The 27,746-nt window shown below is 40.0% G+C and overlaps 1 protein-coding gene across 8 annotated transcripts in view; it reads left to right on the top strand.

Annotated features, from left to right (window-relative positions):
• Positions 1-9,234: 9,234 nt before the first annotated feature.
• MRPL48 (mitochondrial ribosomal protein L48) overlaps positions 9,235-27,746 on the top strand; it is a 69,293-nt gene continuing 50,781 nt past the window's right edge. The window contains exons 1-4 of one of the 8 annotated variants that reach the window (XM_038568682.1): positions 9,235-9,362; positions 13,068-13,151; positions 26,075-26,127; positions 27,383-27,412. In XM_038568682.1, the coding sequence (XP_038424610.1) occupies positions 13,122-13,151; positions 26,075-26,127; positions 27,383-27,412 (113 nt within the window). In that variant the 5' untranslated portion in view covers positions 9,235-9,362; positions 13,068-13,121. Of the gene's footprint in view, positions 9,363-13,067; positions 13,152-14,286; positions 14,497-26,074; positions 26,128-27,382; positions 27,413-27,746 lie in introns of those variants that run through there. The other 7 variants (XM_038568686.1, XM_038568684.1, XM_038568683.1 and 4 more) reach the window with 7 other exon arrangements.

Here is a 27,746-nt window from a genome sequence, read left to right as displayed (position 1 = left end):
ATAAACATTCGCAACTTGAAGAGCCAGTTGGAGGTGGGGCAGGTAGGGGGAAATAGCTAAGAGCTGGCTATTCCACAGCTTCATCCTCCCTTTGTAAATTGTTCCACAAAAATTAGATTTTAGAGGCTTCAGAGACTTGACAGTCATATGGTGCTAGAGAACTACAGTCTTGAGAAACTCAGCATCATTGTATCTTGGAATGGTAAGAATTCTGAAGAAACAAATCCAAACTTTCACCAAAGGTAAAAGTATGCAGGGTTGGAAAGCCCTCTTAGCCAGATTTGAGTAATTTATTCACTTGGATTGAACCTCACTTTCTTCATCTATAAAACGGAAATAACACCAACAGAATTGTTCTTTAACTGGTTACTCATCTCTCTATGGCAGAATAAAGGAATCCATGGCCATTAGAGATGGAAGGGCTTTAAGGATTTGTATACATATATGTAATTTATATATTTATTATATATAATTATATATTTATTATATTATATAATTATATATTTATATTTTGAATATATATACACACATATATGACAACAAATAAAAAAGAAGCTCTTATAGATAAAGCAGAGAGCAGGAGTTTTAGAGGATACCCCATTCACTTGAACTTTTCCTTTTCTTAAAAAAGATTTTTAATTTATGTATTCATGAGAGACTCAGAGCGAGAGAGAGAGAGAGAGAGAGAGACAGAGACAGAGACACAGGCAGAGGGAGAAGCAGGCTCCATGCAGGAGCCTGATGTGGTACTGGATCCCAGGACCCTGGGATCAGGACCTGAGCCAAAGGCAGACACTCAACCACTAAGCAACCCAGGTGCCCTGATCTTGTAGCTTCTATTGCATCATCCTCATTTTATAGATTTGGGTACATAGATTTGGGTACAGATTTGAGGTGTATAAAATAGAGATGACTTGTTCCATGTCACATAATGGTAGTTTTTCATGATCTCTAGTATGGTGCTCTTTCCGTGAACATAAGCTGCTTCCTAAAATATAAGAATGTGTATAAAAGACTGAGACTGCAAGAATAAACATATTAAGACGCCAAAGGATAAATAGGTAACAGACATGAATGGGCAATTCACAAAGGAAATAAAATTGGATGACAAAGCATGGGGGAAAGGTTCCACCATGCTAAAAACCAAAAAAAGAAAAGAGAATTTATGAAGTACCAATTTGCAGAGATTTATTTTTATTGACATATAATTGATATATAACGTAATATTAGTTTCAGGTATATAACATAATGATGTAATGTATGTCTATATTGTGAAATGATCACCACAATAAGTTCAGTTTACATCCATCACCATACATATTATAAATGTTTTTCCTGATGCTGAAGACTTTTAAGATAAACTCTTCTAGTAATTTTCAAATATGCAGACAGTATTATTTATTAACTTTAGTCACCAAGTTATACATTACATCCCCAGGACTTACTTATTCTGTAACTGGAAGTTTGTACTTTTGATCACCTTTACCCATTTTGTCCATCCCCCTACCCACCCCTGCCTCTGGCAACTACCAATCTATTCTCTGTATTTATGAGGATTTTTTGAGGGATTTCTGTTTTTTAAGATTCTCTGTGTAAGTGAAATAATACAGTATTTGTTTTTCTCTGACTTATTTCACTGAGGAGTCCATCTATATTACAAATAGTAGGTTTCCGGGATCCCTGGGTGGTGCAGCGGTTTAGCACCTGCCTTTGACCCAGGGCGTGATCCTGGAGACCCGGCATCAAAGTCCACATCGGGCTCCCGGTGCATGCAGCCTGCTTCTCCCTCTGCCTCTCTCTCTCTCTGTGTGACTATCATAAATAAATAAAAATTAAAAAAAACAAATAGTAGGTTTCCTTCTTTTATATATATATAAGATTATATATTATATATATAATTATATATAAAAGATATATATATTTATAATTCTCTTTATCCATTCACAAAGATTTTTTGTATACAATTTTTACTTACCAAATTTGGAAAGTTTTCAAATATATAATATTCACTGCTCATGAAGATGTGACAAAAACAGGATTTGGTGCCTCTGAAATAAAGTTTGGCAAAATACATCAAAAGTCTGAATATGAATCTATCTAGAACTAATTCTGCTTTTCATGATAGCCATCATAGGAAAGTAATTTTAAATATGAACATTTAGTATAACCTGCAGTATAAGAAAATATGTTGAACAGAGTTATTGGTGTAGGAGGAGTCATGGGTATGTAATAGAAAGTTAGAACAGTAAATTGGGAATAGATCATGAGAGCAATGAATGCCAAGATAAGGAGTTAAATTAGACGGCTATAAGTAGCTATGGAAGGTTTTGTTTGATTTGGTTTTGAACTGGAATGGGAATGAGACTGAAAGTTTGTAGATTAGAAGGTCAGCACAGGGGGCTCCTGGATGGCTTAGTCAGTTAAGCATCTGCCTTGGGCTCAGGTCATGATCCCAGGGTTCTGGGATCAAGCTCCATCTCTGGCTCCTGATCGTGCTTGCTCTCTCTCTCTCTCTCTCTCTCAAATAAATAAAATCTTACAAAGAAGAAGGCCAGAACAGTTCCAGTAGAAGACTGTGAAAGTGGAGCTAAAAAGGATAAGGCATTCAAATAAAGACATAGAGAGGAGAGACACCTGGGTCCCTCAGTAGGTTAAGTGTCAGGTCATGATCCTGGTGTCCTAATGGAGCCCCATGCCCATCAGGAAGTCTGCTTGACTACCCCTTCCCACTCTCGTGCTCGCTCTCTCACTCTCTCTCTCAAATATATAAATAAAATCTAAAAACAAAAGACATAGAGAGGATAGTTGGAGATGGAAGTTAGAAATTCCTGTCTCTGTAGGTCAAGGAGATAGTATTCTCTTCTGAGGAATTTATTTCAAAATCTGCCTCCACATTATGATCTTGTAAAATCTGCACCTGTGTCTTGTCTCCTGATCCCAAGATGTCAAGCAAGAGAATTATGCTAGAAGCTCTGAGTAGTCTGCTAGAGTGAAATTCTGGTGGTTTTTTTTTTTTTTTTTCAGTTTGTTTTGTTTGTTTTGTTTTCAGTGTACATTTGATATCTGGGCTTTAATAGCAGCCACACAAAGGATTCTTCCTACACCATAAAAAAAGTTTTTCTAATGTGAAGTAATGGTGCAAGCTATTTAAAAAGGGGGAGGAGGATACCCTCCCAGGTGTTCAAGTATCCCAGTGTCCATGTGCTAGAGGAGATTTGTGCAACAGGTACTTTCCCAGGATCCCTGTGCTAGAGCTGGGGCCGGACCAACCAGAACATGGGTTCTGGGCTTCTGGAAAGGTTGACTGAGTTGCACACCTAGCTCCCTGGTAAGTGGTTCTTTGTAACCTCCCTTGTTACAGCCTGCTATGATCTCACTAACCACTTGAGCTTCCCTCTTGCAGCCTCTTTCATCATCCTTTCTTTCTCCAGGGTTAGGTAATCCCTGCTCTCTGGGTCCAACCCTGCACAAGCAGAGAATTCCTGGTAAAGCATAGGCTGGGGAATCAGCATCATTCCTTTCTGGCTTTTCTTTGGTAGCCAGCTCTCTTTCACCTCTGGCCTTTTTTTTTTTTTTTTTTTTTTAATTTTTATTTATTTATGATAGTCACAGAGAGAGAGAGGCGCAGAGACACAGGCAGAGGGAGAAGCAGGCTCCATGCACCGGGAGCCCGATGTGGGATTCGATCCCGGGTCTCCAGGATTGCGCCCTGGGCCAAAGGCAGGCGCCAAACCGCTGCGCCACCCAGGGATCCCTGGCCTTTTATCTTTTTTTTTTTTTCCTTGTAAGTATGATTTTCTTTGTATCAAACCCGTACCAAAAAATAGAAGCAGAAAAGTTCTACTGAAGCTAAAATAGTTCTCAATTGAAAATGGCTTAATGCATATATTTTTATTTCAGCCATAAACTAGAACTGTTTGCCATCCTTGGGAAACTTTTTATGACAGGTACCATAGAATTATTACTTTAAAGGAAGTTTAATTTGAGATCAAACATGTTCTTCAAAAGGGCCTCCCTTTATTCTCCCTTCTTCCCTAAGGCTTTCTCTGATGTGGTTATGCTATAGACTGGATAAAATTTTCTTTCTTTTCTTTCTTTCTTTCTTTCTTTCTTTCTTTCTTTCTTTCTTTCTTTCTTTCTTTCTTTCTTCTTTCTTTCTTTCTTTCTTTCTTTCTTTCTTTCTTCTTTCTTCTTTCTTTCTTTCTTTCTTTTCTTTTTCTTAAAGCTTTTATAGAAGGTTGACTTGTAAAAGTAAAGCCAGAAAGGCAGAGTTCTTCTAGGCTTTTTTGGTGGTGCAAGATCCTGGAGAAATCTAAACTCTGAGAACTTTTATATATTCTTTCATTTATTATTTCATTCAATATTTACTGTAGCCTTATTATGTTCTATTACCTCTGCCAAATTATTGGGATACAAAGAAAAATGAAGAATATTCCTTTGAGGGGATCCTTGGGTGGCGCAGTGGTTTAGCGCCTGACTTTGGCCCAGGGCGCGATCCTGGAGACCCGGTATCGAATCCCACGTCGGGCTCCCGGTGCATGGAGCCTGCTTCTCCCTCTGCCTGTGTCTCTGCCTCTCTCTGTCTCTCTGTGTGACTATCATAAAAAAAAGAATATTCCTTTGAAAATACACTGTTCAGGACTAAGTATAAGATGAAGTTGGTGTGTCTGCCTTGCTCAGTAGAACATGTGACTCTTGATGTCAGGGTTGTGAGTTTGAGCTACATTGGGTGGAGAGATTACTTTTAAAAAAATCTTAAAAGAGAGGAAGAAATAAAATGATGAAATCAGAGAGGGAGACAAACCATAGAGACTCTTTTTTTTTTTTTAATTTTATGTATTTATTCATGAGAGAGAGAGAGGTAGAGACACAGGCAGAGGAAGAAGCAGGATCCATGCAGGAAGCCTCATGTGGGACTCAATCCCGGGGCTCCAGGATCACGCGCCCTGAGCCTAAGGCAGACACTCAACTGCTGAGCCACCCAGGTGTCCCAAAAGACTTTTAATCATAGAGAACAAACTGAGAGCTGCTGGAAGGGAGGTGGGTGGGGGGATGAGGTAACTGAGTGATGGGCATTAAGGAGGGCACTCGATGTGATGAGCACTAGGTGTTATACAAGACTGATGAATCACTGACTTCTACCTCTGAAACCAATGATACGTTATATGTTAATTAATTGCATTTAAATTAAAAAATTTTAAATCTTAAAAAAAGATGAAATAGATAAATATTGGGAAGCATCTTTCTAGAGGGTGAGGAGAACTTTACAAGGCTAAAGAAGTTGGTGTTTCAGTGCATTGAACCTCCATTCTTATCTGGGAAAAGACTGACTTCATTGTTAGTTCTCAGTAAAGTTGCTGTGGCCCAGATTCACGTGTACTGTGTAAATGCCAGTTCACCAAGTGTTGGTTTGAGATTTAGAGTTGGCAATAGGAGAATCTTAGAGCTTCTAATTTGCTTTTGGTGTTGACCATCAGAAGGAACATCCAGAGCTAGAAATATATTATAATTACCCTGTGTTTTTTTTTTGTTTGTTTGTTTTTTTGTTTTGTTTTGCTTTATACAAGTTGTTTAAGCTTAGGCAAGCCTCCCATATTCTTCCTTTTTTTTTTTTAATCTATAAAGTGAGAAAATTTACCTATTGTAACTTTGCTAAAATTGCATAATGTCCATGTAAGTTGTTGAAAAGTAAACATTACTTTTAATTTAAAAAGAAAAAAGAAAAAATTACTCCTTTAAAAATGCTTACATTCTAGTGGGTGGCAAGATATACAACTGAGCAAAAAGTTATGATACACTGTATTGAGGGTGTGAAAAGGGGTCTATGTAAACACAGTGGAGGGACCACACCATTTCTGTGAAGTGGATGCAAGAGGCTAAATAAAAAAAGGTTACATTTGAGTTATGTCTTGAAAGAGGGTTCGGGGTTTTCCAGGTGAGTGAGTAAAGAAAGGTCATTTCAGCAGAAAGAACTGAGGTACTAAGGCAGGGAGGTGTGATAAAGTATGTTATGATTAAAGAATTATAGAAATTTATTTTGACTGGGACTAATACCTCTGTTGAAAAGAGCGGGAAATGAAGCTGGACAGGTAGGTAGGAGTAGAGAGTAAAGGTCTCAGGATGTGTTCTTTTTTTTTTGTTTGTTTTTTAAGACTTTTCTCATTGTTAGTCTTTTTTTTTTTTTTTGAATCGTATTTATTTTAAGTAATCTTGACACCCAATGTGGGACTCAAGCCCAAGACTCTGAGATCAAGATTGTGTGCTCCTCTGAGCCAGACAGAAGCCCCTCAGTATGTCTTTTTCAAGTTTGTACTTGATCCTATAGGCCATACTATAGGGAGCCACTAGCCACATAGGGCTATTTTTTTTTAATTTTTTTAAAAATTTATTTATGATAGTCATACAGAGAGAGAGAGAGAGGCAGAGACACAGGCAGAGGGAGAAGCAGGCTCCATGCACTGGGAGCCTGACGTGGGATTCGATCCCGGGTCTCCAGGATCGCGCCCTGGGCCAAAGGCAGGCGCCAAACCGCTGCTCCACCCAGGGATCCCCATACATAGGGCTATTTAAAATAAAATTTAGGGCAGCCCGGGTGGCGCAGCAGTTTGGCGCCGCCTGAAGCTCAGGGTGTGATCCTGGAGACCGAGGATCGAGTCCCACCCAGAGTCCCAGAGTCCCAGAGTCCCACGTCGGGCTCCCTGCATGGAGCCTGCTTCTCATTCTGCCTGTGTCTCTGCCTCTCTCTCTGTGTCTCATGAATAAAAAATCGCTCATGAATAATAAAATTAAAAAATCAAATTAAATTTAAAGGGCACCTGGGTGGCTCAGTGGTTGAGCATGAGCATCTGTCTTTGACTCGGGTCATGGGATCAAGTACTGAGTCCTGCAGTGAGCCTGCTTCTCTCTCTCCGCCTGTGTCTCTGCCTCTCTGTGTGTGTCTCTCATGAATAAATAAAAACTTTAAAAAATTAAAATCAAATAAAAATTCAGTTCCTAGGTTGCATTAGTCACATTTCAAGTTCAACAGCCGCAAGTGGTTAGTAGCTACCATATTGGACAGAGCAGATATAGAACATTTACATATTTGTCGAAAGTTCTGTTGGACACTACTACTATAGTCAGTGCATTAAATGTTCTTGGGCAGGGAAGTGACATGGTTATATTTATATTTAGAAGTATTACTCTCATGGCAGCATTAAAAATGTTTTGGAGAGGGAGAAAGGGATTTGTCAACCATTTTTAAAGTGAAGTGAGCACAAATTACAATTTAGTTCTCTCTTCCTTAGCCATACTATCTTAGCTGCTTCTCTTCTAATATCCGCTCATCATGAAGGCAAAACCATACAGAAAGTAAACACAAAGGATTGGCTTCAGGCAACCTTTACAGGTGGCACTCAAATGTTCTACCCTATTCCTTCTATTTCTTCCACTGGGGAGGTCAGGAGGGTTTTGGTGAGCCTCAATCTATTTCCCATTCTAGGATGATGGCCTAAGGGGCTTCCAGGAAATAAAGAGAGGGGCAGCAGCAGGTTACATGCCTGAGAGAATGGGAAACTGGCTTATCTGCCACCTATTTATGGGACCCGTCTCAGATTTTAACTCAAAATGTTCTTTACTATGCACATCTAATCAGTCCTAACCATCTAACCAAATCCTGCCCATTATACCTCCTTAACATCTCTCATTTTGATTTTTCTTCATCTCTATCAAACCCTTAACTTGGGCCCTCCTCTTTCTCATTTAAACTATTCCCCTGGTCTTCTGGCCGGTTTCCTTGGCTCCATTCTCCCCTCCACTATTCTACTTCTTACTGGTTCCTGACTGGTCAAAGTCTCCCTAACTCTTTGGCCTGGAATTTAACATGTTGACTCTATCCTGCCTCTTTAGTCTCTTTCCCCACTATATATATTTTTTTCATTTTTTCAAAGATTTTATTTATCTCAGAGAGAGATTAAGAGTATGATCAGGGGATCCCTGGGTGGCACAGCAGTTTGGCGCCTGCCTTTGGCCCAGGGCGCGATCCTGGAGACCTGGGATCGAATCCCACGTCGGGCTCCCGGTGCATGGAGCCTGATTCTCCCTCTGCCTATGTCTCTGCCTCTCTCTCTCTCTGTGTGACTATCATAAATAAATAAAAAATTAAAAAAAAAAGAGTATGATCAGGGAGAGGAGGCAGAGTGAGAGGGAGAAGCAGGCTCTCCACTGAGCAGGGAGCCAGACACAGGGTTCGATTCCAGGATTCCAGGATTGTGACCTGAGCTGAAGGCAGATTCTTAACTGACTGAGCCACCCAGGCGCCCCTCTGTATAACATTTCAGTCAAACATGAAGTCCTTCTGTGATCCTGGAGTTCCGGGATCGAGGGCCACATCAGGCTCCCTGCATGAGCCTGCTTCTCCCTCTGCCTATGTCTCTGCCTCTGTGTGTGTGTGTGTCTCACATGAATAAATAAATAAAATCTTTAAAAACAAACAAAAGCAAAAGAACCGCCCATGAAGTGCTCACAGATTCACTAGTCTATCTTTTTCAAATCACACAATAAGTAAATGGTGGAACCAGGGTTGGACCTGGGCCCATATTCTGTACACACTCTCCTATCCTTATGTGTCTACTATGCCACTAATGGACGTGCAGACAAAACTGCTATCCTTGAGGTAGGAGACAAAAGAGAAATAAGAATAGGAAACTTTCAATTTGGTTCAACAGATGCATATTACATCTGGGCCAGGCCCTGGTCTGGATGTTGGAGATACAAAGGTGAATCAGGTACCTCCTTAATGTTGGGCAGCTCATATAGAAGGATAAAGCAAGAAAGCAGGAGCCTTGGTACCTGGAAGGTGGCCTGTATTGTGCCATCTTAATTTCTCCAAGGGAGGTTTAGGAGACAAAGTAAACCAGAGAAACTACAGAATAATTGATATACAAGGATTTCTTGCCACCTTTGTGTGAAAGTGTCTTTCTGGGAAGTTCCGTAAGCTCATATTCCTTTATAACACATGACATCATTGGCAGACATTGGCAACAAGAATATCCATTCTGACACATTAACAGATATTGCTATGGTGTCTTCACATCCATATATACTGATTTACCTTCCTTTTGGGTCCTAGATTCCTGACCTTTTAAAGTATCCTAGCTGTCTTGAGAATCCTCGTGCTTTGCTAACAGAATTAATTGTCCTTTCCTTCCATCTCATCCCTCTGCCCCTCAGCTTTCTCTCTTTCTTCAGAGTGTTTAAACAACACGAAGATGGGTTTGTATCTTACCAGGTTGCATTTACCTGAAGCAAAGAAACTCTCTGGCCTAGCCCATTTGTCCTTTTAGAAAACTACAGCTGAAGTCCCCTGCAACGGAAGAACTCAGGTGCGCTGAAATCAGACAATGTGACTTACATTAACTAAATAACTTCTCTGTGCCCCTGTTCCTCATTTATGAAATGAGTGAGTGATTCTCAACTTCACACAGTTATTGGGAGGATTGAATGAAACTATATATCTGAAAAGACCTGACCTAGCACAAACTAGGAACTTGATAGATTTTTTTTTCTATTTAAAAATCACTTCTGGGGTGCCTAGGTGGTGCAGTCCCTTAAATGTCTGCCTTCAGGGGAGGTCATGATCATGGGGTCATGGGATCAAGCCCTGCCTTGGGCTCCCTGCTCAGCAGGGGGTCTTCTTCTCCCCCTCTCTCTGCTCCTGAGCCCCCTCCATGGTGTGCTCTCTCTCTTTTTTTCAACTAACTAACTAACTAACTAACTAACTAACTAACTAAATAAATAAATAAAATCTTTTAGAAAAAATAAAAATTCACTTCTAAAATCTCAACAGCTTTTAGATAACCATACAAGCTAAAACCAGTCACTATGGTGGAGGAGGTATGACTTGTCCTCTATTTGTCCTGGCAGAATTAATTGCCACCTCTGTGTTGTCCCAGTACTTTGCACACAATTCTGCTACTTCATCTATTACACTATGTATTAATTATTTGTTACTATCTCTTTCACATATTTGGTTGTGAGTTCCTCAAGGATTAAGATCCTGTCTGATTAATTTATTTCAGGCTAGCACAGGACATGGAGATCTGTCTTCTAACCTTGATATAAAAGCCAATTGACAGGCCCCTGACTGGCTCAGTTAGTAGAGCACACAACTCTTGATCTCAGGGTTGTGAGTTTTAGCCCCACGTTGGGTATAGAGATACTCAAAGAAATATGTAAACTTAAAAAGTAAAAGCTGATTGACTCTAAATGAGCCTTTCTGACATATGATTGCCTCATGATAATTGATAATAACCACCTTCTATTGAGTGACCACTATGCACAATGCATTATACTCAGAACATCACTTAACTGTGAATTTGTCTCTTTAGGTGATCTGTTAGCAACTCTGCCCCAGAAGGGTTAAGGGCTACTTTTCGGGGACATAGACTACCTACATAGTCCTTTGCACCTCCTTGGAAATTCAACAGAGAAAAAATTGATAAAGCAATAGGATTAGGGACTTTGTAAAAAAGATTGTTTATTTATTTATTTATTTATTTATTTATTTACTTACTTACTTACTTATTTACTTATTTACTTATTAGAGAGAGAGAGAGACAGAGAGACAGCAAGCATAGCAGGGAGAGGGACAGAGGGAGAGGAAGAATCTCCAGCAGACTCCCCACTGTGGGGAGCCTGGTGTGGGGCGATCCCATGATCCGAAGACCATGACATGAGTCAAGTGTCCGACGCTCAACTGACTGAGCTACCCAGGCACCCCAATAGGATAACATCTTGACAGGGTTTCTGACAACAAAATAAACCCCCTATCACTGAAGCCCCATTCATATTTATTGGGCTTTACACCACTTACTTGCTAAGAATAACAATAATAACATCAATACAGTAGCAGCAATAATAATAGCAATAATATCAGGATGTCTGGGTGGCTCAGCAGTTGAGCGTCTGCCTTTGGCTCAGGGCTTGATCTTGCGGTCCTGGGAAGGAGTCCCACATCAGGCTTGCTGCATGAGCCTGCTTCTCCCTCTGCCTATGTCTCTGCCTCTCTCTCTCTCTGTCTTTCATGAATAAATAAATAAATAAATAAATAAATAAATAAATAAATAAATATTTAAAAATAGCAATAATAAAAATAACTGCATATTTGTTATTTCACTTTATGTTGAATTTATGTGACCATGTACTCCCTTTATACACAGAGTTTATGTGCATATCTCTGTAATTAGAATTCAACATTGCTTTATAATTGTCTGTTTATGACTTGGCTTTCCTACTGATTTCTATCAGCCACTTAAAAAATTATATATTTTTATGGTGTACAATATGATTTGATACACATATACACAGTGAAATGATTACTCATGTTTAAGCTAGTTAACATATAATTTCCTCATATAGTTATCTTTTTTTTAGTTATCTTTTTTGTGATCAGAGACCTAAATTTACTCTCTTAGCATATTTTCAGTATTCAATACAACATTATTAACTGTAGTCATCATGCTGTACATTAGATCTCTAAGCTTAATTTATCCTGCATGAAGGGAACTTTGTACCCTTTGACCAATATTTCCCCATTCTGCCCCCAACTCCTGCTCAAACCCCTAGTAATCACCAATCTATGCTCTGCTTCTATGAGTCCAACTATTTTATTTCATTAAAAACCTTTTGTTAAAGGAAACTCTACACCCAATGTGGGGTTCGAACTCATGACCCTGAGATCAAGAGTCATGTGTATGAGTCCAGCTACTTTAAATTCCATGTATAAGTGGGGAGCCTGCATGGCTCAGTTGGTTAAACATCTGATTTTGGCTCAGGTCATGATCTCGTTGTTGTGAGATTGAGGCCCATGTGGAGGCTGCTTAAGATTCTCTCTTTCCGGGATCCCTGGGTGGCGCAGCGGTTTGGCGCCTGCCTTTGGCCCAGGGCGCGATCCTGGAGACCTGGGATCGAGTCCCACGTCGGGCTCCCGGTGCATGGAGCCTGCTTCTCCCTCTGCCTGTGTCTCTGCGCCTCTCTCTCTCTCTCTCTGTGACTATCATAAATAAATAAAAATAAAAAAAAAAAAAAAGATTCTCTCTTTCCCTCTCCCTTTGCCCCACCCCACTCATGCCCATGCACTCTCTCTCCTAAAATGTGTGTATATATATATATATATACACACAGAGAGAGAGATTTTGTATATGTATATGTATGTATATATATATATATAAATTCCACATATAAGTGAGATTATGGAGTATCTATTTTTCTGTGCCTGTCATTTCATTTAGCATGTCCTCCAGTTTCTTTTTTCTTTTCTTTTTTTTTAAGATTTTATTTATTCATGAGAGATGGAGAGGGAGAGAGGCAGAGACATAGACAGAGGGAGAACCAGGCTCCCTGTGGAGAGCCCAATGCGGGACTCCATCCCAGGACCCCAGGATCACGCCCTGAGCCAAATGCAGATACTCAACCATTGAGCCACCCAGGTGCCCCTGTCCTCCAGTGTCATCTATGTTGTCACAAATGATTGGATTTCCTTGTTTTTAAAGGCTGGTGTAATATTCCATTATATACTTACTATTTATACTGTTTTCCATTGTGGTGATACCAGTTTATACGCCCACTAACAGTGTGTGGGGGTTTCCTTTTTTCCACATCATTGCCAAAACTTAGCTTTTTTTTTTTTTTTTTATAATAACCATTCTAATCGATGTGAGGTGATATCTCATTGTGGTTTTATTTTGCACTTCCCTGATGACTAGTGATATTAAGCATCTTTTTATACACTGTTGGCCATTTTTATTTATTCTTTTGGGAAATGTCTGTGCAGGTCCTTTGTCCATTTTAAAAATTATTGACTTATGGGACACGTGGGTGGCTCAGCGGTTGAGCCTCTGCCTTCGGCTCAGGGTGTGATCCTGGAGTCCCGTGATCAACTACCACATTGGGACTCCTGCATGGAGCCTGCTTCTCCCTCTGCCTGTGTCTCTGCCTCTGTGTGTGTGTGTCTCTCATGAATAAATAAAATCTTAATTTTTATTTTAATTATTGACTTAAATTGACATACCATGTTATATTAATTTCAGGTGTACAACATATTGATTTGACACTTCTATACATTACTCAGTGCTCATTATGATATGCGTAACCACCATCAGTCACCACACAAGGTTAGTACAGTATTACTATGTTCCCTATGCTGTACTTTTCATTTCTGTAACTTATTTTATAACTTAAATTTGTACCTCTTAATCCCCTTCATCTATTTTGCCCAATCCCACTCATGTTCCCTCTGGACCACCAATTTGTTCTCTGCATTTAAGAGTCTGTTTTGGTTTTAGATTCTACATATCAGTGAAATCATATGGTATTTGTCTTTCTCTTTTTGACTTATTTCACTTAGCATAATATTCTAGAGGTCCATTCACATTGTGGCAAATGCCTTTGCCCATTTTAAAATCGAATTGTTTTCTTGCTATTCAGTTGAATTCCTTATATTCTTTGGGTATTAACCCCTTAACAGATGTATGGTTTGCGACTGTTTTCTCCCATTCTGTAAGTTGTCTCTTCACTATGTTGATTGTTCCCTTTGCTGCACAGAAGCTTTTTACTTTGATTAAATTCTCTATGAGTCACTTAAGGGCAGGGATCATGTAATATTCATCTCTGTATTCCCAAGATTCAGTCAAAGGATTGGCACAAAGTCATGCTGAGCAAATGGTTTATGTGTGTAAAGAAAGTAAATGACTGCGCTGTGACTTTATTATCTCATATGAGAAGGGATGTATCAGAGGGAAAACACTTTGCATAAAGGATACTGAATTTGAAACTCAACTCTGCTCCAGTTGGTTGGCCCCAGACAAGTCTCTTAACCTCTTGGAATATCTTTATATATAAAATCAAGTGATAATATTTCACTAAGAGGCTTCTGAGGCATAAATTGATGCTCTGAGCATAATGCATTGCACATAATGGTCACTCAAACGAAAGTAGTTATTATCAATTATCATGAGGCAACTGAATGTCAGAAAAGCTCACTTAGGGCCAAGCAGCTTATAAATCAAGGTTAGAAGTCAGATCTCCATGTCCTGTGCTAGCCACTGGAATGAATTAATTGAACAGGATCCCAGTCCTTGAGGAACTTACAATCAAATATGTGAAAGAGACAGTAACAGATAATACACAGTATGGTGGATGACATAGCAGAAACGTGTGCAAAGCATTGGGCCAACACAGAGGTGGCAATTAATTCTGCCTGGAAGAGCTGCAGTGAAGGTGACACTTCAGCTGTAGTGAGGGCGGAGTCTTGGAGAGTTTTCTAGATACTGAGTCTCAGAAGCTACCGGAACCAAGGTGCTGCGGGCACTGAGTCTCGGTCGGATATCGTTAATGGACACGGTCGAGGCGTTCCGTTAGTGTTTTCAGACGCCAGGGGGATCGCTGCAGCTTGGGCAGGTCTTCAACTTAAACAGTTCCCGGCCGCAGCAACAAAGGATGAACGGAGCTCTGGGAAAGGTAACGTATTTCCACGCACGCAGGGCGCGGCAGAGGTGGTGGGGAGAGCAGAGCTGGGAGGTGGCGGCGAGGATATCCCCGCCTCTGCAGACATCCGGGTCTGAGACACCGGCGAGAACAGGGTTTTCCCGGCAGCACACGCGGCGCCTTGTAGTCACGGGGCTGTGCTCCCTCCACTCCTTCCCCCGCGCGACCGGTGGCGCCGACCCGTGGGCCACGCCCCCTCCGCCAGCCACACTCGCCGCCCATTGGCCGGGAAGGAGAAGAGCCCCACGGTGGGAATCTTGGAACCAGGATAAGTTCCCATCATCTGTATGACCTTGAGCAGGTCACTTTAGTTTTGCACTACCAGAGTGGCTTCTAAGTTTACCCCTTTATTGGTAACCTGATGGGGCTGTGAGGCTACTTGGCGATAAGAAAGGGGTAATAAACTAAATTTTTACTTACAAAACCAAATATTTAAATAACTGCAGTAAAAACCGTCTGAATCATGATAAATGAATGCATTCCTTGGTCTTCCCTTGCCCTCTTAACAGATTTCGGTTGTGTTCTTTTAGTTGTATAATGCTGCTTAGGATAATGACTTACTTTTAGCAATTTATGTTAAATTTTATTTTAGGCATTAATTGTAGAAATCTTATGTCCCTGATGTATATAGATCAGTATGATCTTTGCTGCTCATGGATCTACCAGTAGTTAATCTTGGGGTAGTCTCTGAATGTCATCAGGCTTGCTTCCTTAATGGCTCAAACCTTACTTCTTTATAAAATAACTCATTAATATTCACTTTAGCCTAATTGTGAGAATTTGGCCACATCTGGTGAGAGGATAATAGGGGAAAAATCAGACAGTTTCAAAATTCCACTGTTACATATGGTCAGATTGGTGACTCCATGCTCCTGCTCCATTTGCTTTGATTCTGAGGGCTGCTGAAAGGAAGGGATAAGTTTTCAAGGCATACTGTTTCCTAACGTTCTATACTACAGGAGAGCCCATGTAAATCTGTCACTAGGGCATCACCTAAAGAAAAAAGGCCAGATAGACCTCTCTAAGTCTGATGTCACTGTTATCTTCCAGATGCCCTTTTTACTGATTTTATTCTTCCACTCTGCCCTACTGCTTTGGCTAGAGAGTCTCACTTGCAGTGCCCACACTCTCCTCACCACCTATCCAAATGCTGCATTCTTCAACACCCAGCTCAGGTCTCATATTTTCCATAAAACTTTTCTGACTACTCTGGCCAAAATGACTTTATTTTCTGAACTAGCTGCTTTATCTCTTGGCATCTAATCGTATGTAGTCTTGTGACCATCTTTGTCTCAGCCTGTCTGGCAGTGTTATTACTTTACCTTTACAAGGAAAACCCAGGGAATTTACATCAGACCTGGGTTCTATATCTTGCTGTGTATATGACCTTAGGTGTGTTGTTTGACCTCTCTGAGCTTCAGTTTCATGTCTGTAAAATGCAAATAATGATGCCCACCATACGGAATCATTGTAAAGATTATAGAAGATAATGTAAATAAGAGTACTTGGAAGGTACGAAGGACTATATATGCAGGAATACTGATATTATTCTAAAGTTTATATATTGCTTTCATTGTCATAATTTCGTTTGATTTTCACAGGCACAACAAACGAGGAAATGGAAGCTACTGGCACAGGGTCTGGTACATAATAGGTTCTCAGATGTCCCACTGAATGCCTGAATTGTTAAATGCTTTTTTATAATAGGTCTACAGCCATTTAAGTGGTAGAGCTGAGACTGGAGCCTAGTGTTTCTACCTCTCCCAAGACCCCACTGCTTTTCCTTTTTTGAGTATTTCACATCTCCGAGTTTGATAATCTTGGTTTTCTTCATCTGTGAAATGAATGAAAACCTTCCAAGTTGCCAATCCTTCCCTTCCCTATCCAGCCCGTTACACTAATCTCACATTACAATGTAATAAATAATTTGCTCATTTACTGTCTTCACTAGAAAGATTTGAGGGTAGGCAACAATATTTTCCTTATGTGTATATGTACCCAGACTACAGTGTACTTGGCCTAAAGTAGTACATGTTAAATACTGAGTGAATAAGTGACTGAACAAAAGTTAACATTACATGTAAGTACATGGTGGAGCTGGGACTAGAACTTCAAATTCTTAGCTCACTACTCTTTGGAAACCCAAGAAGTTTTTAGCTTCTAGCCCTCTCACATTTTATTTTATTTTTTTAAAGATTTATTTATTTTTTTGAAAGAAAGGGAGAGAGAGAGCAGGCATATGAGCAAGGGGAGGAACAGAAACAAGGAGATGGAGAGAATCTCCAGTAGACTCCCGCTGACCCTGGCGCCTGATGTGGGGCTCAATCCCAGGACCCTGAGATCATGACCTGAGCTGAAACCAAAAATTGAATGCTCAGCCAACTGAGCCATCCAGGCATCCCCCACTCACATTTTAGATGAGTGAAAAGCCCAACTTTACTGGAATAAAACTGGGTGGAATCTCATACCTCTCTGGTTCAATAGAAATAGTAAGTAGGAGTAGTTTTAAGACCATAATGGCTGAGGGGATGGGGTAACTGGTTGATGGACATTAAGGAGGGCACATGATGTAATGAGCATTGGGTATTATATAAGACTGATAAATCACTGACCTCTACTTATGAAACTAATGTAGTAAATGCTAATTAATTGAATTTAAATAATTTTTTTAAAAGACCATAATGCTGATATTCATCACACCCCAGAAAACATACTGATCAATCAAGATGGCAGGATAATGTCTGTGGAAGTCAGAATCCACCAGGGAATGAGTAATGACTCACTTGCTGAGTTACTTTACACAGAAAATGGATGGTCCTTGAGTATCCAGTTTAGGTCTGGATATCACTTACCCTGAGATTACTGTTCTTTCCTCAGGGATTACCATACCTCTGAACCACAAGGATATGGTTAGGCCAGGGGTGGTGATAACAAAAGGTATGCCAGGAGGAGTAACCTTGGGGACTGATCTCATAGTAAAAACACATTGAAGGCCAACATGGAGCAGAGTTCCTATGAATAAATAACTGAGAACTGAAGCAAACAAACCCAACAGACATGAATTAGGAGGACATAAAATGTGAAATAGGAGGGCATAAATTTCAGCGTGCCTAGAAGGGCAGGGAATCTAAAAGCCCAGGAAAATGATCAAGAAGTTGGCTACTTCCTGGTCACTATTAGACTATAAGCTGTAGGACAGAGATATTTTACTAGTTTGTTCATGGCTTTATCTTCAGCAACTGTCATGCAGTAGAGTACGTATTGTTTAATAAATGAGGAACTGAACAATCACTACCGTTATCACTGCTACCAAGTTGATCATTAACAATATGTTTTGCACTTGCTAAGTCCTTTTCATATATTATCTAATGTAATCATGTCAACAACTATATGAGGTAAACATTTTTATAACTTCTTAAATTTTTTTTAAGATTTTATTTTTTTATTCATGAGAGAGAGAGAGAGAGAGAGGCAGAGACACAGGCAGATGGGATCCCTGGGTGGCGCAGCGGTTTGGCGCCTGCCTTTGGCCCAGGGCGCGATCCCGGAGACCGGGGATGGAATCCCACATCGGGCTCCCGGTGCATGGAGCCTGCTTCTCCCTCTGCCTGTGTCTCTGCCTCTCTATCTCTCTGTAACTATCATAAATAAATAAAAATTAAAAAAAAAAAAAAAAAAGAGACACAGGCAGAGGGAGAAGCAGGCTCCATGCAGGGACCCTGGTGTGGGACTCGATCCTGGGTCTCCAAGATCACACCCTGGGCCGAAGGCAGGTGCTAAACCATTGAGCCACCAGGGATCCCCTATAACTTCTTTAAAGATAAGGAGGGGCACCTGAGTGGCTCGGTTGGTTGAATGTCCGTCCAACTCTTGGTTTTCAATCTTTTCCTGATCTCAGGGTCATGGGTGTCTCCTTGGGATTCTCACCACTCAGTGGGAGAGTATGCTTGGAATTCTCTCCTCTCTGCCACCCAGAGTAAATAAATAAATCTTAAAAAAAAATAAGTGAAGTTTAGAGGAATTTATTAATCCAATCAGCACACCACCTACAGTGTGCCAGAAAGTATGGTAGATGTTGGGATGTAGCAGTTTCCTGTCTTCATGGAACTTGTGTTCTTAGCAAAAGAGACAGGCTAAACATATAACTGCTATAACTACATATAACTAATTGTGATAAATGCCCCAAAATAAATATTCTGGGTGCTATGTAAGTGTATAACAGCAGGATCCAAGTAAATCTGAGCAGTAAGGAAAGTTTTCTTGAGGATTTTACATGACTAAGACTTAAAGAATGATAGAATTTGGGACGCCTGGGTGGCTCAGCGGTTGAGCGTCTGCCTTCGGCTCAGGGCGTGATCCCGGGATCTGGGATCGAGTCCTACATTGGGCTCCTTGTGGGGAGCCTGCTTATGTCTCTGCCTCTCTCTGTGCCTCTCATAAATAAATAAAATCCTTAAAAAAAAAAAAAAAGAACGATAGAATTTAAACAGAGAGAACAGAGAGAATATGCACAAAGGCCCTGAAATGAGAATATATTTGAAGTTCCGGAGAGCCCAGATGAAATTGGGAGGGAGGGAAGCAGTGGGGCTTGGATCAAGGGAGGGTATGCAGAGAAATATGGGGATGAGGCTTGGGGAGATGGTAGAGGATTAGACTTAACATTTTAGGTAACCACAGTTATTTTGAAACAATTTAGCCCTGGAGGAAGGTAGGATACAGGGCTTAGCAAAGCTCAGCTGCAGCCTAGAAATACAATCTAACAGTTATGCTAGAAGGCCAGATATTTCTTTTCTTTTCTTTTCTTTTCTTTTCTTTTCTTTTCTTTTCTTTTCTTTTCTTTTCTTTTCTTTTCTTTTCTTTCTTTTCTTTTCTTTTCTTTTCTTTTTTTCTTTTCTTTTCTTTTTCTTTCCTTTTCTCTTTTCTCTTTTCTTCTTCCTTCCTTCTTTCCTTCCTTCCTTCCTTCCTTCCTTCCTTCCTTCCTTTCTTTCATGATCATACTATTACATTTAGCAATCAAAAGCATGGGTGTGGAAAAACAAAACAAAACAAAACAAAACAAAACAAAACAATGACATTAAAACCCTTTGTTGGAATGCTTTACACTTTCCACAGAACAGAAACTGAAATAACCTATTACACAATTAGTCACAAATACAGTCCTCAAGTTTTTTGCCCATACACATGAGTATGGTCTAAAACTTGTCTTTGTAGCAGGTAGGCCCTGCCACCACTGTGCTTGGCTGAATTCACAAATCCATTGTAACCTGTGGCTTCCCTGTCACTTCCCTGGCTCTCCTCTCCTACTAGGCTTTGTTTCCTGGCAGTAATTAAAACCTTCTGTTACTGCCACAGCTGCTGCTGCTGCTGGAATCACCATAGTCACCTTGGTTTCATGATTTGTCAAAGTATTGGCCTCCACCACCATAGGGACCAGAGCTTCTGCCTCCAAAATGTCCTCCTTTTAGGATCCAACATTTGAGGATTGATTGTTGTAATTGCCAAAGTTATAGCTTGCGCTACCTCCAAAGTGGCTTCTATCATTAGCAAATCCATTACAGCCATCTCCACTGCCCCGTATCCACCACTACCTCGACTGCCACCAAAGCCACCTACCCCACTGAAGTTACCTTGCAACCAAAGTTGTCATTCCCACCAAAACCACCTCCACAGTTTCCAGAACCACTTTAGTCTCTGGCTGGATGAAGCACTAGCCATCTCTTGCTTATATAGGGCTTTCCTTACTTCACAGTTGTGGCCATTCACAGTATGGTATTTTTTAATGACAGTCTTGTCTACAGAGTCATGGTCATCAAATGTTACAAAAACAAAGCTTCTCTTTCTGCCCCTGCCTCAGTCAGTCATGATCTCAATCACTTCAATTTTCCCATACTATTCAAAGTAATCTCTCAGATGATGTTCTTCAGTGTCTTCTTTAATGCCACCAACAAAAATCTTTTTCACAGTTAAGTGGGCACCAGATCTTTGAGAATCTTTTCTTGAGACAGCTCTCTTTTGTTCTCTTCCATCCACCTTGTGTGGCCTTGCATTCATGGCTGCATCTACCTTTTCCACAGTGGCATTCAACTCTTCCGTCCACCTTGTGTGGCCTTGCATTCATGGCTGCATCTGCCTCTTCCACAATGGCATACGTGACAAACTTAAAGCCTTTGGAGTGCTTGGTGGTTGGACCCTCATATTCACACAGTCCGTAAGGGTTCCTCGTTGCTCAAAATGACTTCTCAGACTTTTCTCAGACTTTCATCCATTGTTTCAAAGCTCAAGCCTCCAGTGAAGAACTTCCACGGCTGCGCAGGCTCTTTGGGAGACTGACTTAGATATGACGGTGGTGGGAGAGGAAACTTTAACAATGTTTACTTGGTGGTGTCCACAGGCAGAAAGCTCTTTTTAAAAAAATTGAGATATAATTCACATACTATAATATCCACCCTTTTAAGATGGAAAATTCAGTGGTTTTTAGTACATTTACAAAGTTGGGCAGCCTATCATCACTATCTAATTCCAGAACATTTCCTTTACTCGAAAAAAAACCCATAAGCAGTCATTCCTCATTCATCCCTCTGCTCATCCCCACATAACCCCTAATCTGCTTTGTGGGTATAGATTTGTCTGTTCTTGTCATTTCATGTAAATTAAATCATATGTACACAAGGCCAAGTATTTCTTTAGTGACTTGCCAAAGATCATACAACTATTAAAATGGAAGTTTTGATATTCAAACCCATGTTTGTGTGAATCTATATATAACCTGTGCTCTTAACTGCCATAAAGACTTAGTTCAAAGACAGACTTTGACACTCAACATATTAAACATATTAAGAAGAGATCTAGACCAAAGGGAAAACTATTAACAAAAGCAATTTTGAAAGAACTTGGGAAAAGGTCAGCTAGAAGACCACTCGCCAGCTGTGTGCTTTGGGCATTCTGATTCACCTTTCCAAGCTTTAGTTTCCTCACAGTAAAATGAGTAGAAAAACCTACCTCACGGAACGGTTGTGAGGATTTAAGGAAATGATATTTGGCATATAGCAGGTGCTCAACAAATGGTAGGATTATTGATACTATTATTATTAGCATATGAATTTCATGAATTGGTATTACTCTTTTGAGAGGTCGTGTGGTAGACTGGAAGACATGGGGTTTGGATTCAGTCAGCCGTGGGTTTGAATTCTTGGCACCTCTTATCAAACCTATAACTTTGGACAATTTTCCTAAGCCTCTCATTTTTCCTCTGTAAAATAGACACAATTGTCTCAATTATGTCTCTATCGGAGTAGTGTAAAGATGAACTGAAATAGTATGTGTAAAGTGATTAGCACAAGGGATATACTCAGTAAGCGGTAGAAACTGCCATTTTAAATATTTGTTAATAAACAAAAGTATTCTGTTAATACCTGTAAAACAGCTTTTAGTTGCCTGCCTCATGGGCCCCTGACTCACTACTGTCTCCACTCACCTAAGGGTTCTGGTGTGTGAAGCTAGTCATATGGTCTAGATTGGCCTCATGACTTCAGTCTTTAGTAGCTGTGCAGTCCCTCTGTTCTTGGCTCCCGAGCTCACGGCACAAGTATTTTTGTAACCCACTGCAGCAGCTGTGTCCCTGTTCATTCATTCATTCACTAACGTCACCACCCTCTTTATTTGCTGCAGAGCTATAGCTGCTCTTCATTTGCTGACTGGGGGGAGTGGGTATTTGTGGATATAGTCCCAAAATAGATTACTTTTGTTCTGATAAATAATGCCGAGCATTGCAGGGGAGAGGAAGCACATTTCCCAGAGCTGAAATGGAGAGTTCACACCACAATTTGAATGTCTTCCAGAAAGTTGTCAACCCTTAAGCCTGGCTTTTAGATAATTAAATCCTTTGCTTTTGTAGAGACTGAGAAATCTGAGTGATTAACGTGAGGGAAAAAATCAGTGTCATCTAGATCTTTCTTCCCATTCAGTTCCTCTTCTGTATGAAGTGACCTACTTAAGAATATATTCTGGGGGTGCCTGGGTGGCGGAGTTGGTTAAGCATCTAACTCTTGGTTTCGGCTCAGACCCTCTCCCTCTGTCCTGCCTCACTCATGCTCTCTCTCTCTCTCTCTCTCTCAGATAAATAAACTGTTTAAAAAAAAATTGAGGAGGGGGAAGGGAAAAGCTTGAGCAAATTTAGGAAAAGTATCCCAGAGAATGAAGAGAAGATTGGAAATGATATGAATAGATGGAAGGAAGGGCAAAATGCATAGATGATCCTAAAAACTGCAATTAAATTGGATACTAAAGGACTTTGTAATTATGCGTACAGTATGCTTAACCTAATATTGGCTGGCATAAAAGGCAGGGAAGACAACAGGGAGTCCCAGAAGACAGGAGCTCCAGCCACTAGCCAGTACTTCTGCCAGTACTTCCCCTCTCTGGAGTTAGAATAGATGAGTCTAAGGTTCCTCCAGTCCCAAGATCTATCAACCATGACGAACAGAATAGAGATGAGTGAACAGAATATATATTTATTTTATAATAAAATAAAATATTTATTTTATTTATTTCGGAGAGAGAGAGAGAGCGAGAGGGCACGAAGGTGTAGTGGGGAAGGACAAAGGGAGAAGGAGAGGAAGAATCTCAAGCGGACTCCATGCTGAGCACAGAGCCAGACGCAGGGCTTGATCTCACAACCCTGAGCTCATGACCTGAACAAAACCAAGAGTTGGTTGCTTAACTGACTTGAGCCACTGAGGGGTACCCCCCCCCCCCGCTGGTTTCTTAAGCACTAACAGATTTGAGAGAGGGTGTTGAATAGTGGGAAACTTAATGGACTTTAGAGTCAGAGAATCCTAAGATCCTATGCTAATTCTAATAGTGGCTGTTTGACTTTGGGTAACTTATTTAATCTCCATTTCTTCAACTGTAAAATGGGATAATAATACAGAATAATAATATTCTGTAAGGGAATTATGATTTAGATATATGGTAGGTACTCAACAAAATAGATGTGGATGCTTAATAAATGGTAGCCATGATTATCACTCATTCACTTTCTAATCATTTATTTATTTACAAAAACAAATCTTGATTGAATGTCTACAATGTACCTGAGAGGAATACAACATGACCCTTGCCCCTGAGGAGTTTTTGTTTAGCATAGTGATGTATGGGTGTTTGAAGAGTTCCAGTGAATCTCCCTAAGTAGTGTGCAAACTTTTGGATATTCATGCTTGTATGTATTTTTCTGAGGAGAATGTTCATGACTGAGCACATTCTCAATGTGCTCAGTGTTACAGACATAACACTCCAAAAGCTAAAAACTTCTCCTGGCCATTTCCACCTGAATTTCCTGCCAGAGGTGCTTATTATTCATACCACCTATTTTGACTTAAATCCTATAATACCTGTGGTTCTGTTTAGCTGTTTAATACAGGTGTATTTCTGTATCTCCAATCATTTGAACTCCTCCAGGATAGGGATTGTGCTTACATTTTTTTGAACAGCTTTATTGAGATACTATTCATATATTTACCCATTTAAAATATATAATTCAATGACTTTTAATATATTCAAAGTATGAGGTACCTGGCTGGCTCAGTCAGTACAGTATGGGAGCGTATGTGACTCTTGATCCCAGGGTCACGTGTTTGAGCCCCACATTGGGCTTAGAGATTACAGGTGTGTGTGTGTGTGTGTGTGTGTGTGTGTGTGTGTATACTCAGAATGTACATCCATTACTACAATCAATTTCAGAACATTTTCATCACCCCAAAAAGAAACTCCATTATCTCTTAGTTGTCATCCCTACCACCCCAAACCCTCCAGCTCTAATCAACCACTAATCTATTTTCTTTGTCTATAGATTTGCCTGTTCTGGGTATTTCATATTAATGGAGTCATACAGTATTTTTCTCTTTCTAACTAGCTTCTTTCACTTAGCATAATATTTTCAAAGTTTGTCTATTTGTTACATTTTGTTTTTATATTCCCTTTAATACTCAGCACAGTAGTTGGCATATAATAGCCTTTTTAAAAATAATATTTATTTTAGAATTGTTTTAGAATTACATGGGGATCCCTGGGTGGCTCAGCGGTTTCACGCCTGCCTTTGGCCCAGGGCGCGATCCCAGAGTCCCGGGATCGAATCCCACATCGGTTTCCCGACATGGAGCCTGCTTCTCCCTCTGCCTGTGTCTCTGCCTCTCTCTCTCTCTGTGTGTCTATCATGAATAAATAAAAATAAATCTTTAAAAAAAAAAAAAGAATTCCAGATAAGTTGCAAAGATAGTACAGAGAATTCCCATATACCTCATATCCAGTTTTGCCTATTACTGTCTTACATTAGTATGGTATGCTTTTCATAATGAACTGAAATTAATAATTATTACTAATTAAAGTCCATACTTTATTCGTATTTCTTTCATTTTTTAAAATCTTTTTTTTTTAAGATTTTATTTATTTATTCAGGAGAGAGAGAGGCAGAGACACAGGCAGAGGAAAAGCAGGCTCCATGCAGGGAGCCTGACATGGGACTCGATCCTGGGTCCCCAGGATCAGGCCGTGGGCTGAAGGCGAAGCTAAACCGCTGAGCCATCTGGGCTGCCCTCATTTTATAAAATCTAATGTCATTTTTCTGTTCCAGGATTCCATCTGGAATATTATATTACATTTAGTCATCATGTCTCCTTAGGCTTCTCTTGTCTGTGACAATTTCTCAGACTTTCTTTTGTGTAATAGGATTTTAACATATACATATTGAAAGGATTGTTTGATATTGATATGATATACATATTGATTAAATTGTTACCATTAGAGGATAGGAATTTCTCTTCATGTTATGGGGCCTTAGGATATTTAGAATTTATTACCTAATTGCTTTATAAAAAGACCTTTATGTTAAACACTCCTTTAGTAAAGCTATTCCACTGTTGTTTCTAGTGGGTGCCAGCAGGGCAGAGTGAGTTTGAAAGAAAGGGAGGGTGGAAACTTAGGAAAGCTGCCATTGCTACTGCCTCCTCTCATTATTATTGTTTTGTTGATATTGATGTCATTATCATTACTAAGACAGTGTGCTGTAACAGAGGCACACTTTTTTGTGGAGTAAAACAGTCCTCTTAGACACTTATTAGCCATAATTTCTTGGAATATAAACTCTGTGAGCCTCAGTAGTCTCATCTGTGAAATTGTCTTGCAGTCTTTTGAGAATTAGGGAATGGTTTAAGTCCTTTGCCACAGTGCCTGTGCTTGGCAGATGCATAACTGTTGATTGATATAAGAAAAAAAAATAGATCAAATTAGAAAGGGAAAATAAAGGGGAAAAAAAAGGCAGCATGGATGGGGGACTTCTGTTTTTTTTAGCATTTTCTGTAGTGGGTAGAATAAGAATGTGGAAGACCTTGATTTGTCTTCATGTTCAGGATTCACTGAAGGACAGCTTCTTTGCTAGACAAGAGCATTTGGGGGCCCTTTTTGCATTGTTTACTTTGGGTTTCTAGCCTCTTTCTGAAGAGGTGCTTGGAAGGCTATGAATAATTAAGATTGTTCTAACATGACTATTTTGCCATAGATGCTGTGTCTGAGGACCGATACCATTTTTAAGCAAGCCTTTTTTCTCTTAAGGTAAGGATATTAATAACAATGGTTAAATATAGTTAATATTTGCATTCTGCTGGGTATTTCATCCATCATTTTTCTTTCATCATCTCCACTTAAATGTCTACTGAGCATCTCGGGTATTAACTCCCCTGCCATTTTGCTTTTTCCCCATTCTCAGGAAATGATGACTCCATTCATCTAGTTGCCCAGGCCAAAGTCTGTGGAGTCATCCTTGACACTGTTATTTCTCTCACTTTACATCCAATTCTTTAACAATCCTCTCAGCTCTACTTTTGAAATATAGACAGAGTAAAATCATTTGTCACCTCCAGTTTCAGGTCTCATGCTTTCTGTTTTGCTAAACTACTAGAGACCAGCTCCTTCTAATCTTCTTTACTACCATCCTCCTGCCTCTTAACTTAGGCCCTTGCTTTTGCTTTTCCCTTTTATCCTTCACAATAAAATCAAAATGATTCTTTTTATTTTTTAAAATGTTTAAAAATGATTTTATTTATTCATTTGAGAGAGTGAGAGAGAGAGAGCAGGAGCAGAGGAAGGGCAGAGGGAAAGGGAGAAGCAGATTCCCTGCTAAGCAGGGAGTTCAAGGCCCACATTGGGGGTGGACCCTACTTAAAAAAATTTAGGGGTGCCTGGGTACTTGGTTGAACGTCAGACTCTTGATTGTGGCTCAGGTCATGGTCTCAGGGTCGTGTGATCGAGCCCCACCCACATTGGTTACATGCTCAGGGTTCCACGCTCAACGCGGAGCCTGTGCCTCTCCCTCTGCTCCTGCCCCTATGTGCTTGCACACACATGAACTCTCTCTAAAATAAATAAATAAATCTTAAACTTTCTTTCTTTTCTTTTCTTTCTTTCTTTCTTTCTTTCTTTCTTTCTTTCTTTCTTTCTTTCTTTTTTTCTTTTTTTTCTTTCAGATTTTATTTATTTATTCATGAGAGACACACAGAGAGAGGCAGAGACAGGCAGAGGGAGAAGCAGGCTCCACGCAGGGAGCCCCACATGGGACTTGATCCTGGATCCCCAGGATCAGGCCCTGGGCTGAAGGTGGCACTAAACCACTGAGCCCCCTGGGCTGCCCATTAAAATTTTTTCTAAAGAAAGATATCCATATGGCTTGATCCCCTCACTTCATTCAGGTTTGTGCCCAAATATCATCTCATTAGAGAGGTCTTCCCTGACTACCCTATGTAAAATAGTGTCCTCTCCCTCCATCAGTCTTTATTATTTCCTTACCTTGCTTTATTTTTCTTCATTGCAGGTATCACCACCTGACACATTTTATATATAGGTATATGTATGGTTACTTAAATTGTCTTCCCCACCCACCCCCTTGAATACAAGCATTATGTACCTAAGGATTTTGTTAGTCTAGTTTACTGCTGTATCCTTAGAGCCTAGAATGGTGTCTGGCACATATTAGGCATTTAATAAGTATTTGTTTAATGAATGAATAGATCCTCATAGTGACCTGGTGAAATGGGTCTTATTATCTTAATTTTATACATAAATAACTGAGGTCCAGAGAGGTAAATTAATTGCTCTAAGATGACATAGCTAATATGAGTTGGAGTTAGGATTCAAACCCAAGTTTTTTTTTCCACTGCCTTGCATATACAGTTTGC

The sequence above is a fragment of the Canis lupus genome, chromosome 21 (genome assembly GCF_011100685.1).
Source record: "Canis lupus familiaris isolate Mischka breed German Shepherd chromosome 21, alternate assembly UU_Cfam_GSD_1.0, whole genome shotgun sequence".
Taxonomy (NCBI): domain Eukaryota; kingdom Metazoa; phylum Chordata; class Mammalia; order Carnivora; family Canidae; genus Canis; species Canis lupus.
Note: the sequence above shows the minus strand (reverse complement) of the source record. Positions and strands in the feature narration are given on the sequence as shown.